At 42.0% G+C, this 13387-nt stretch overlaps 1 protein-coding gene across 1 annotated transcript; it reads right to left on the bottom strand.

Moving 5' to 3' along the window:
• Positions 1-6445: 6445 nt before the first annotated feature.
• Positions 6446-7218, bottom strand: LOC123124599 (mini zinc finger protein 1). Its single transcript, XM_044545186.1, has one exon. The coding sequence runs from the start codon at positions 7106-7108 to the stop codon at positions 6824-6826; it is 285 nt and encodes a 94-aa protein (XP_044401121.1). The 5' UTR covers positions 7109-7218; the 3' UTR covers positions 6446-6823.
• Positions 7219-13387: the final 6169 nt, after the last annotated feature.

Here is a 13387-nt window from a genome sequence, read left to right as displayed (position 1 = left end):
TTTGTATTTATGATATTTTACAATTTAAATATAAGCCATGAGTTTACAATGTAAATGTCTGTATTAACTAATATTTTTATGAGGTGTATATTTAATAAATAGTCGACTCTACATTTTACTTGTATTAAGTGGCGTCATGTGCACGACAGGTCTTTGGTTGATAATCTCAGATGTTTTATAATTCATAAGTATTGTTTCAATATATGTATATTTTCAAAATAATACACGAACAAGTTTCAACAATAAGTTATTTTCTTTGTATGCACAATATTTATAACACACAAATATTTGAAAGTTACCTTATTACTAAGATTATAATTTATATATATTTTTTGAGTCTACCATCTAGAAATTTCTAAAAAAACGAAGAAGTGCAAAATGGGCCGCACAGACTGCGGCCCATTTGTGCTCGCGCCTTTGTTCTACTATATTAAGGCCTAGTTATCTTTTTAGACATCAAAATGTTTAGGTTGGATTCCGATATCACTCCCTCCCCAGGTTATGACAAGTGGTGCGCTGCATGTGTGCTACTTGTTGCAACCTGGGAGTTTTCTCTTTTTTCGTAAATCCATTTATTCAAAACCTTTTATCTCTTAAACCGTGCGTCCAAATCTCGAACCGTTTGCACCGTTGGAACCCTCGCCTCGATATCTTGAAAACTAGATCTCATGCTGATAGGTTTTGACGAACTTTTTTTATAAAAAACCGAACGAGGAGCATGTTTTTCTTTTCTTTTCGGAAGCCATTTCTGAGAGGCACGGCCGTGCGGAAGCAAATCCGTGCCTCTCATGGAAGAAAAAAAACGCATTTTCCCCGTTTTCGAGACGCACGGCTGTGCCTCTCTCCGAAGCAAATTCGTGTCTCTTGCGAAAGCAAAACCGTGTCTCTCACGGAAGAAAAAGAAAAAGAGAACACGTTTTTTTTTCATTTTCGAGAGGCACGTCTCAAGGAAGGAAAAATAAATAAGAGAAAACGCGTTTTTTCCATTTTCGAGAGACACGACGATGCCTCTCGTGGAAGCAAAACTGTGCTTCTCACAGAAGAAAAAAAGAGAAAACATATTTTTTCTATTTCCGAGAGGCACGGCCGTGCCTCTCGTGAAAGGAAAAGCATATGCCTCTCACGGGAAAGAAACGTGTTTTTTCACGCATTCTTTTATTGAAAAGCTAAGTAAAACCGGTGAAAAACTGAAAAGTCAAAAAAAGAAAAAAAAAACCATCTAAAAAGTCGAAAATGCGTGCGAAAATGTGATCGTTGGAGAGGCTTCCGAAGGAGCCCTCCTCAACTAGGTTCTCTCGTTGGATTCGCTAGACAGGCTAGCTTGCCAGCGGTGGGTTGTGGGTTGGAAACCCAGCCCCCACACTATTTCTTGTTAATTTTATCTTTGTGTTGACATATTGGACCCACCACTAGTTGGCACTTTTCCGAGAAAAAAGGCCAGTACTTTTTTGTTTGCAAAAACGTGTCACGCTGAGCGTCATCTGTCACTGACAATGGGAACTGTCCACGTTGGCATCCAAGCATGCACTGAATACACCCACGTACTAGATATGTGACAGTATTTGCACGACTGTGCCAATTCTATGACCACAATTACATATTTTATAAGTTTATGTATCAAACTAACTGTCACGGGCAAGTTTTAAGACTCAATATGTTTACCTCTGAAGAAAAGTGCCACCATAGCAGAGAAGTACAGGGAGTTGCCAAAAGAATGAAGTTATGCAACAAAAGCAAAGCAAAATGTGCTGTCCAACCAAACAGCAGCTTGCTAGCAAGTAGGCCATACGGCATCCGCACACATGTATCAATGTATGTATGCATGAACAGATCGGTCGTGTGGTTGTTTGTGCATGGGCGGATGATCGAAGGCGAAAGGACTCCACCGAACGGAACTGCCGATGGATGGGGACACACCTGGCATAAATTAAAAGGCTCGATCGTGGAGAGCAAGGCACATGGACACTGGCCCGTGGTCTGCTGATTGCTGATTCACCTAGAAACGGGCCCTGACTTCTGGCGATGTGTGTTCATTCATGTAAAGGTAAATACATCAATGGTGCATGAAGTTGTACACCATGTGTAGTTTGCTGCTAAAATTACTCCTTCGATTCAAAATAAGTGTCGCGTTGTTGAATTGTGGTTAGTTGAAAACTGCGACACTTCATATGAATCAGAGGTATTAAAAAATAAAAATAAAACTGGTTCCAAAACTTGATACACAGAGCATGTATGGTTCAATTTGCGCCTGGAGCTGTATATGGCGCTCGCGTAGCGTGCAAGCATGGTGCCAAGCACCACTATCTCTGTAAGGATCCTGGTAAATGCCACACGTGTGTCACAAACACATGTCAACTCTGATTTTTTTTATAGCAAATTTAGTGACCCAAGGATGCAACTTTACGACCTCCGTCCTGTAGTAGTTGTCAAACATGACAACTTCTTTTTGGATCACAAGTTTCAGTTTTTTTTAGTTTCTTTTTTTGTCGGATGGCAACTTTAGTTGAAAAAAATATCACGACTGGAGTGCTTCGCGCCACACGTGTGACACTTATCATTTAGGATCTCGTAAAAAGTCTCTGAAACGTCAGGCCCACCGACAGTGACCGGACAAGGTTGGAGCATCGCATTTTCTATCCTGAGAAAACACCTTAAATTAGCGGAAATTGACTTTGGCCCATAGGTGTATATGCACGCATCGTTCAAATACACATTTTGAAAAGTTAAAAAATTACGCGGAAAAATCCCGAGTGTAAAACTGGACATTATATGTGCGTGCACAAAGTTTCGGTGAAAAAAAAATACATTTTTTGTGGCTTGTGTAAAAAAACAATTTTTGATGCTTGATTATAGCTATTCACGAGGCATTTTTTTGTCTTTTTTGTACATGCCACAAAAAATGTCTTTTTTCATCGAAACTTTATGCACACACATATAATGTCTGGGTGTACACGCAAGATTTTTTTCTTGAATTATTATTTTTATTTTGAAATGTTTTTTACATATATTTCATAATAGGTGAATATGCACCTATGAGCCAAAACGCCACGTAAACACCACTATGCGTCTCTATATCTGTTGAATCCCACTTATTAGTAAACAGTACAAAGGGATAATTCATATGGTACCCATGAAGGTCAAACGCGAGACCTCATTGTATAGCGCCGGCAATGCTAGCCACTCCACTCCATCACGTTTGATGTCAATAAATGATAACTTTTTTTAGACCTAATAAAGGATAACTAGACTTAGTGTCTCGGTTCCTTTTTGAGGTGTAGACTTGGTGTCTCGTAGTCGAACACACTCGTGGGTGCCTAAATGGGCTGCAGTCACAGCTGCCCATTTCCGATATGTTCGTTGTTTTGTTTTTCGTTTTTGAAAAAATATGCAAATTATAATTGCGGTAAAAAGGAAATTTTGAAATATTTAGGTTCATATATTTTAGATAGTTATATAAAAAAGCAGTCATATATTAAAGAAAAATATGATCACTGGGTTTGTAATCTACTCTCTCCGTCTCATAATGTAAGACATTTTTTCACACTAGTGTAGTGTCAAAAAACGTCTTACATTATGGGACGGAGGGAGTATTTAATAAAAATATGCACATATCATTTTAATAAGTATTCATCTAAATAAATTAATATTTATGAAATATAAAAAAGTTTTTATAAATAAATAATATTCATTTGAGGCTATGCAATCTAGGGCTTACTAGACTCTTATTTATTTTTCCATACATCCTTTTCTATTTATTTTTTTAAAAGTATATAAATGTCTCTTTCCCAACAAACAAATTTATTAAAACATGTAAACACCTTTTAAGAAAACATAATTCTTTATGATATACTACATGCATATTTAATTGAAAATGCGAACATTTTAAAATTACATGAAAATTTATCCAAATATTTATTTCATATTTTTAGTAAAAATCTACACTTTTTAAAATTATACAAAAAAATTAGAATACATAAAGTTATTTTATTTGTATGAATTTTTTAAAATAATATGCAAATATTTTTAGAATCACATGAACTTTTTTCAATGTAAGTAATTTTATTTGTATGTATATTATTTATAACAGATGAATACTCTAATTTTATTTACATATATTAAAAAAAATCCAAACATATGGAAAATGTGTCCAAGTGGATGCAGCCCATTTAACCCCACGAGCATGTTTGGCAACGAGACATTAGACCTATTTTTTTTGACTGAATATTAAGCCTATTTATCCTTTATAGAGTTCTAAAAAAAGTCCTTTATAGATACGAAAGGTAATTGGGTGGGTCTGAATAGCATCCTCGGGGCTATAAAATGGGGTCTCGGGTTCTCCGTGGGCACATATCGGCGTTTCACGGGCTTTTTACTACATTTTGTAGTACTAATTTAGGGGGTTTTCTGCAAAAAGCAGTGCTCTAGCTCCACCTAGTTACTGTCAGTGGGCCTGGCGCTACGTTGTCAAGCCATGCGAACGGCGTAGATAGCTGCGGATGGGAATTGAACCATACATGCATGTTGGGACAAGTTTTGACATCATTTTTTTTTAACTTTTGGCACCAAACTAATCGGCGACGATGACCCCCAACAGCTAGATCCGGCCATTTGAGGGGATTCAAGGGCGGCGCCGGTTGATTGGAAGTGTCGGCAAGGGGCACCGGCGTGGCTACGGTGCGGGTGGGAGTGAGTTAAACCGAATAAAGGATCGGCTAAGTCCGGTTAAAGTTCCCAAAACAATATTTTACCCCTACTACTTGTAACAAAAAATTAGATGGCCACATGCATCGTCCAAATGCAGAGGCCGGGGGTTTATCCTCCTTTTTCAGAAAAAAAAACCCTACGTGTAACAAAACAAAACCGAACCCTACACCACGACGTGGCCTGCTACCACGGGAAATGCTGCCCTGCTTCTCTCACTTTCCACTCGCTGATGCAAAGGAGACGAAGCTAGCGGCGGACAAGATCGTGGCTAACGATGTGGTAGGATAATTGTAGTTATACTTATTGGATGCGGCTGCGTATAGTTGAAACCCCGGAACAAGTTGCTTCGCGTGGAGAAGAAACCCTACCGTACCCCAAACAAAGTCCGCAGTCCCCCGCAAAAAAAAAAAAGTCCACAGGGGGGCTGGTGGCCTAAGTTTTGTCCATGATCGATCATGCTACGCCCGTAGGATGATCAAAATTACAAATCAAAATCCGTCCGTTGGATCTGGCGGCATGCATCCACTCGATGAGGCAAGGGGGCAAAGGGTCCCAGCTAGCGAATATACGCTCGCAGCAATGAAGCCGCTGCGATGGATCGAGCTGGCCACTATAGTGCACGCGCGTACAGATCGAGATATATCCCCATCGATGAGGCTGGCCTCTTGTCATCCTGCCTTCGCTTTCCTACCTAGTACGTACTCCATCGCGCCGCACCCATTGGGTTGATTTACTGCCGCCGCCCGTGCCAATTACACACAGCATCCGTCGGTAGAAAAAACACACTCTCGGTTTTGGATCATCCGATGGATCCAACCATTTGGTATACACTCATTTCAGCGACAGCTAATTTCAGACGGAAGTTCTTCAACCTTTTCAAGAAGGGAGGGATGTTTCGTTGTGCCGGCGTATCCTCCTCTCCTTGTAAAAGGGAACGGGATATCTCTCGCGATGACCTGCCGCGCCGCGCGCTTTAGATTTGGTATATAGGGTGTCACGTTTTCCATCATCGTTGGTTGGGAAATCACGTGCCCTGCTGGGTTTTCCAGTGGCTGGGATTAGTTGGTTAGCCCTGAAAGTCGTTGGAAAAGTAGGTTCAGGAATATCACAAGAACATGGTGGCTACGGCACCGGCAGTTGGCGGCAGCAATAGATATGGCACTGTGAGAGTGATGGCCAGTCTCCACGCTTGACAAGAGCTGGTGCGAGCGATATTAGTAAAGTGACAGCGCAGTGAGGTTTAATTCTACAGCGACAGTACGTACGCTTGATCTGGTTTTGATGGCTAGATATCTCTTCAAGCTCTCACCAAAAAATATCCTTGAATGAAAGCAAAACAACGCTTGCTCCTTGACTTTGATGCACAGGTTAAGTCATTATTACAGTCACTGACAGCATCATTAACCTTAATTTGAGCATTGTTTTAAACTGCAGCATGCATACCAACAAATGGGTAGCGGTTAGCTCTCAAACTTTTCTGGCACGGAGATCCAAATGATGGGAACCCAGCCTAGTTCAGCTGGCTGATAGGAACCACGCACGAAGACCCGACTTCTCTTCGGATCGAATTTAGGTTACTATATTCCGGCCGTGCTAATTGAAAAGAATACCTAAATGACCCATGCTAGCTACTAGCTAGTGACAGGATAACATAATTTTACAGCCGCACTCGGTGAAGTAAAGCTCACGAGTCAAAGTGTAATTCCATTCAGTGAAGCAAAGGCATCTACTACTCATAATGTCAATCCATAATTCAGAGGCATATCTTATTAACCGCTGGTTCCAAACAAGAAGCACAAATCTGTACAAATTACAACATGTTCATCTCACCGATCGATCTACACACGCACCAGTTTGGATTCTCATCAACACGCATATGCTACACGTACGGATATGTTAATTACATCACACACAATCGAGCACCAAATTAATCCCAATACCAGGAAGAGGAGGAGGAAGAAGATAAATTAACCGGGCCATATATATGTATTTGATTGATAGATCGATCGAGATCGAATGGAGTCATCTCAACGTCCACCACGCCTTACCTGCCGATGCCGGTCTACCCGGACGAGCCAGCAAGAGAACAGCAGGCTTGGGCAGCGACGGGCGGCGGCGATCACCGGCCGGAGGTGTCGGAGGAGCAGTCGCAGTCGACGGCCTCCACCTCGCGCTTGTGGAAGCTGCGGTGGCAGCCGCACGCCGCGCAGAGGAGCGCCTCGGCGCCCGCGGGGGCGGACGCCATGAACTCGCGGCAGCCGTCCACGGCGTACCCGCCGATGCCGGCGGCGTGGTTGCGCTGGCACTCCTTGTAGTGCACCACCTTGCCGTCCTTCCTCTCGGGCGCCACCGCCGTGCCGTTGGCGAGCGCCTTGGACGCCGACCGGTCCTGCTGGGGCCCCATGGGCGACGGTGCGGACGACGCCTTCTTGCCGGCCGGCGGCCGTCGGGGCTATGGGCGTCTGGGATGGAAGGGAAGGGAGTGGGAAGGCTTTTGCTATCGCGGCCTTGGATGCTGGTACTTATATGGGCAGGAGCACGAGAGGGAGGGGTGATGGTTTTCTCCATTTCTTTTCCGCGGGCACGCAAAAGCTTTGCGTGTAATTGCGTTAGGAGAAAAAGGAGTCTCGCAAGGTTACAAGAATGGGCACCACAGTGTTCTTGTTTTAGGATCATGCGTCGGAGCACCTGGTTAATTTGGGGCGAGCATTCGGTCCACACGATGGTATCGTGTGTGGTCTGGATTCATTTCTTGTTTACGTAACCGGTTGGCGCCATGATTCGTGTAGCCATTTGTCGTGTTGATATTTTCATGTTTTTTTTGTAATTGGTAAATTCTATGATGGACGTGCGTAGAACGGCGGCGTTGTCTGGTGTCATTGTGACGTCGACTAAAATTGGGCCTGTCAAGGCCATTGCTTTGATCTCTTTTGAAATTGGGACGACGGAAGATGGAGGCGATGGATTCTAGAGCGGTGAGGATATGCTAGACCGGATGATGCTCTCAACTCACTGTGGGGCGGCTTGGTGAGGCTACTCGATTAGACGAAGTGGGTTGATGCGAGGTCACGACACATCATCAACCTTACAGGGTTGGTGACGGAGATCGCGAGAAAGATGGCTTTGGGTTGATCTATGTATTTGTGTTCTCGTACTCTGTTGAATAATTTAATAAAAGGGTTTTCTATTTTTGTGCCCTGGTTACAAAGTTGTGCTCAGTTTTGCCTGGGCAAACTAACTTTGCTCACTTTTCCCCTCATCGTGCCGCTCACCCTCACCAATGCCCAAACAGGTGTTTGTCGTTGATCAAGAGAGTTGATTGCTAGCTGTCGCTGTTACTGACGTGTGGGACACCCCGTGTCACGTGGCGCTCTCACAGTCGCCCGTGTGTGTGTCCACATGCATGAGTAGTCACATCATAGTCACGCCGGTCCTTTCACACACGGGGACTACGCATCGCCCGCGCGGTTTCCATGCGGGGAGTCGCATTGCCGGTATACCCGTCACCCGCCTATTAATGGCTTTATAGCCACACGCCGTGCACCGGTGTACACCCAGTCCCCTCCCCTCCCCTCTCACACCCTTCTTCCCGCTGTGCACCTCCACAACTCAAACCCTAGCCGCCTCCACTTCCGCAACCGCAACCATGGCCAGCCACAACTGTGGGATGGGAAGCAGCAACTGACAAGAGCCTAAGATTGGGGATGCCCAAGGCAATATCTAAGGAAGACTCAAGCAGCCAAGCTAGCTTGGGGATGTCCCGGGTGACGTCTCCTCTTTCATCTTTAAAACTATCGGTATGTCTCACTTGGATCTATATTTTTACTCTTCACATGATATGTGTTTTACTTGAAGTGTCATTTGTTCTTTATTGTTTTTACAATCATTTTTTTCATGAACACACCTAATAAGAGAGACACACATTCATCCTATATTTATAGAATGCTCATTTGTTCTTCACTTATATCTATTTGAGTTGAGGCAATTACTCTTGTACTTCACTTATATTTGTTAGAGCACGATGATATGCTTTTATAGAAATGATTAGGATTGTCTTGCTTCATTTATATCTTTTTAGATAGCTGAGTAGTAATTGGTAATTTGCATGAATTATGTGTTGGTCCAAAAATAATGGGTATGTAGAGTGGTGATATCTACTACACAACTTTATTCTTGTAGGCTCGTGTTGGGCCTCCAAGCATAGAGTTTTGTAGGACAGTAGCAATTTTCCCTCAAGTGGATGACCTAAGATTTATCAATCCGTGGGAGGCGTAGGATGAAGATGGTCTCTCTCAAACAACCCTGCAATCAAATAACAAAAAGTCTCTTGTGTCCCCAATACACCAACTACAATGGTAAATTGTATAGGTGCACTAGTTCGGCGAGGAGATGGTGATACAAGCGTAGTAATGATAGTAGATATTGATTTTTGTAATAGGAACAATAAAAAATAGCAAGGGAGCATGTGAAAAAAGTGAGCACAAACGGTATTGCAATGCTTGAAAATGAGGCCTAGGGTCCGTACTTTCGCTAGTGCAATCTCTCAACAATTCTAATATAATTGGATCGTATAGCCATCCCTCAACGTGCGATGAAGAATCACTCCAAAGTTCTTATCTAGCAGATAACATAAGAATAAATTGTTTGTAGGGTATGAAACCACCTCAAAGTTATTATTTCCGATCAATCTATCCTAGAGTTCGTACTAAAATAACACCAAGGTATTCTTTCCGGTCGATCTAACCAAGAGTTCGTACTAAAATAACACCATATGATACACATCAACCAACTCTAATGTCACATAGATACTCCAATGGCACCGCGAGTATTCGTGACTTGATTATACGATATGCATCAAACAATTTCAGATTCATAATACTCAATCCAACACAAAGAATCTCAAAGGGTGCCCCAAGATTTCTACCGGAGAAACAAAGACGAGAACGTGCATCAACCCCTATGCATAGATTACCCCAATGTCACCTTGGGAATCCGTGAGTTGAGCGCCAATGATACCCCATTGTCACCACATGTATTCATAACAAGACATACATCAAGTGTTCTCAAATCAATAAAAGTATTCAATCTGATGAGAAAGAAATCTCAGAGGGAAAACTCAATTCATAACAAGATAGAGAGGGGAAAACACCATATGATCCAACTATATTAACAAAGCTCGCGATACATCAAGATCGTGCCAACTCAAGAACACGAGAGAGAGAGAGATTAAACACATAGCTACTGGTACAAACCCTCAGCCCCGAGGGTGAACTACTCCCTCCTCATCATGGTGGCCACCGGGATGATGAAGATGGCCACCGGTGATGATTTCCCCCTCCGGCAGGACGCCGGAACGGGGTCTAGATTGGTTTTTGTGGCTACAGAGGCTTGCGGCAGCGAAACTTCTGATCTAGGATTATTTCTGATGATTTCTCCATTTATAGGATTTTTCAGCGTTGGAATCACCCGAAGATGGGCCTCGAGGTGAGCACAACCCACCTGCACATGGGTTGGGCTCCAGGCGCGCCCTGGTGGGTTGTGCCCACCTCGTGGCTCTTCTGGCCCTGCCATGAAGCTTCTATTGCCTCTTTTGTTCCAAAAAAATCATCAAAAAGTTTCAGCTCATTTGGAGAACTTTCATTTCTGCACAAAAAACAACACCACGGTAGTTCTGCTGAAAACAATGTCAGTCCGGGTTAGTTCCATGAAAATCATACCAAAACCATATAAAATTGTTGTAAACATGGCATGAATACTTCATAAATTATAGATACGTAGGAGACGTATCAAGTGGTAAGATAAAAATTTGCATGCAACTTGTAGATCATTGAACTAGGTAAACTTAATTATGTGCAATAGTTTTGCGATATTGAGGTAATAATATGTGATCCTGTGAGTGATTGGTTAGAGTTAAGTAAGAATATTGGCGTTAAGGTTTGAGATCACATTCATGAAAGTGATAACCATTGGTATTAGCTAGGAAGTCTGAGTATGAGATACTTTGAAGTGACATTCATGTGTATTCAGATCAGGGGTGCACGATGGTTAACTCCTCCCAACCTCCCCCTAGGGGTATGCGAGTCATGCCTGCTTCGAGGGCTACTAGATTTTTGCAATATCTACTTGAGTTCTTTATGACTAATGTGAGTTCGCGGTCTTCTTGCACTTCCACCTATCCATATTCTGCTAGCCTCTTCGGTATTGTGCATTGCGTACTCTCACCTCGAGACTTCTCTCGTACTTTGCCGATGCATCCAAACCCCGTGAAATGATACATCTCTCACACATAAAACTCATTATATCTTCTTCAAAATATCCACCATACCTATCTATTATGGCATTTCCATAGCCATTCCGAGATATATTGTCATGCAACTTCCATTGTTACTATTCATTAATGACTCGAGCATTCATTGTTATTTTCATTTGCATGATCATAGAGCTCATGATATTTGTGGCAAAGCCACCGTTCATCATTGTTATACATGTTACGCTAGATCATTTTACATCCTAGTACACTGCTAGAGGCATCCGTTTATAGCCATCATTTTCAAGTTGGAAGTAAATAATAGTGTGATGATCATCATTATTAGAGTGTGCCCCTACCTGTGAGGATATGAATTGGAGGAGACCTATGATTCCTCGAAAAAGAGGGGAAGAGGTCCATGAGGCCAACCAAATAAAATAGAGAAAAAAGAAAAAAACTAGAAGAAAAAGAGAGAGGGGGCACACTACTATCCTTTTTCCACACTTGTGCTTCAAAGTACCACCATGCACTTCATATAGAGAGTTTTCAAATACTTCATGATTATGCTAGTGGGATCTTTACATTATAGAACTTGACTTATATATTCCGATGACGAGCTTCCTCAAATGCTCGAGGTCTTCATGAGCAAGCTAGTTGGATGCACGCCCATTTAGCTGCATTAGGAGAGCTTTCATACACTTAGAGCTCTAGTGCATATGGTTCATGACAATCCCTACTCCTCATATTGACATCGATTGTAAGGCTTTACATTGCCTAATGATCATGCCTCATTGATGTGAGACTATCATATATTTTTTGTCTTCTTTCAATTCATGCTAAGTGCTTCCATGGTGATGCGTGAGTAGTTCATCCTCAAGGCTGAGGGTTTGTACCAGTAGCTATGTGTTTGATCTCTCTCTTTCTCTCTCTCCCATGTTCTTGATGGATTGCGATCTTGATATATCATGAGCTTTATTAATAAAGTTGGATCTTATGATGTTCATATCCCTCTATCCTTTTTTGTGATGAATTGAGTCTTGCTCTTTGAAGTTTCTTTATGTTGGATTGAAAATTTGGATTTGAGATTACATGATGTACGTCTAGCAATTAACTTGCGAATTCCCGTGGCGACATTGGGGTAATTGAGACATAAAGGTTCTAAAATACATATCATATAGTGTTGTTGTAGTACGATCCCTAGGGCTATCCGTTACACTTTGGGGTGGTTCAATAAATTGATTGGAAAGAAAACTTTGAGGTGGTTTTCTACCTTTGCATCCTACTTTCTCTGATAGAATGGAAACTTTGGAGTGATCTTTGCTGCACATTGAGGGATTCTCATGATGTTCAATTATAATGATGTTGAGAGATTGCACTAGTGAATGTATGAGCCCTAGGGCTTGTTTACAAGCATTGCAATACCGTTTGTACTCACTTTTATTACTTGCTACCGTGCTATTTTTTATTTATTTAGATTATAAAAATATATTTCTACCATCCATATTACACATATATCACCCTCTCTTCGCTGAACTAGTGCACATATACAATTGAAAACTGTATTGTGTGTGTTGGTGACACAAGAGATTTCTTGTATTTGATTACAGGGTTGTCTGAGAGAGAACCATCTTCATCCTACACCTCCTACAGATTGATAAACCGTAGTTCATCCACTTGAGAGAAATTTGCTACCGTCCTACAGAACTCTGCGCTTGGAGGCCCTGAAAGAGAATGGTGCTCCCATGTTTGGTTTTGATAATTGATGACAATCCCTATGGACTAATGGTTACCTTGAGTTATATTTCAAGGGTTTGTCCATAGGCATTGCTTGAAGACCATTTGTTGGTTTCAAGGTTATAATAAGGATATTATGTGTTGAGCAAGGTGCTATTCAAGGAGTTATCCAAAGATTGGTCATGTGAGGTTGAGCCTATTACAAGCATGTTTTGATGAAGAAGATTGTGTGAATATTCATGTTTACCTTCAAGACATCATCTTTATGAAGGGAGAAGATATGATACAAGGTTGATCAAGCTAAGTACAAAGAGTGGATTCAAGTTGATCAACACACAAAGCGTAGAAGTTTTACCAAGTGGGATCAAGTGATCCCATGGTATGGTAAGCATTACCCATTATGTTTTCTGAACTAACCCATGATCTAGGTGAGGTTTCCGTGTGGGGTTAGGTATGTTTCCATGGGCTTGCATCAAAAGGAAGATCTCATATAACCCATGGAGTATGACATCATGTGGTGATTGTCATCAAGGTTGTGGTGTGCAATTTCAAGTGGAGCATCACCAAGGATCATGCTTGAAGTTTGCCGTCCATTTTCATGATAATGGACATGCGAAGATGTGCCTAAGATGGGCTCACCCATAATGGAGTTGGGGGAGCAATTACTAGTCTTCATCGTGCCAACACAATCAAGAAGGTGGT

The sequence above is a fragment of the Triticum aestivum genome, chromosome 5D (genome assembly GCF_018294505.1).
Source record: "Triticum aestivum cultivar Chinese Spring chromosome 5D, IWGSC CS RefSeq v2.1, whole genome shotgun sequence".
In the NCBI taxonomy this organism is placed as follows: Eukaryota; Viridiplantae; Streptophyta; class Magnoliopsida; order Poales; family Poaceae; genus Triticum; species Triticum aestivum.
This window is presented reverse-complemented; position numbering and strand designations above follow the sequence as displayed.

Excerpts from the sequence above, each read along its gene's own strand:
- LOC123124599 (XM_044545186.1), bottom strand. The coding sequence starts at position 7,108 with ATGGGGCCCCAGCAGGACCGGTCGGCGTCCAAGGCGCTCGCCAACGGC.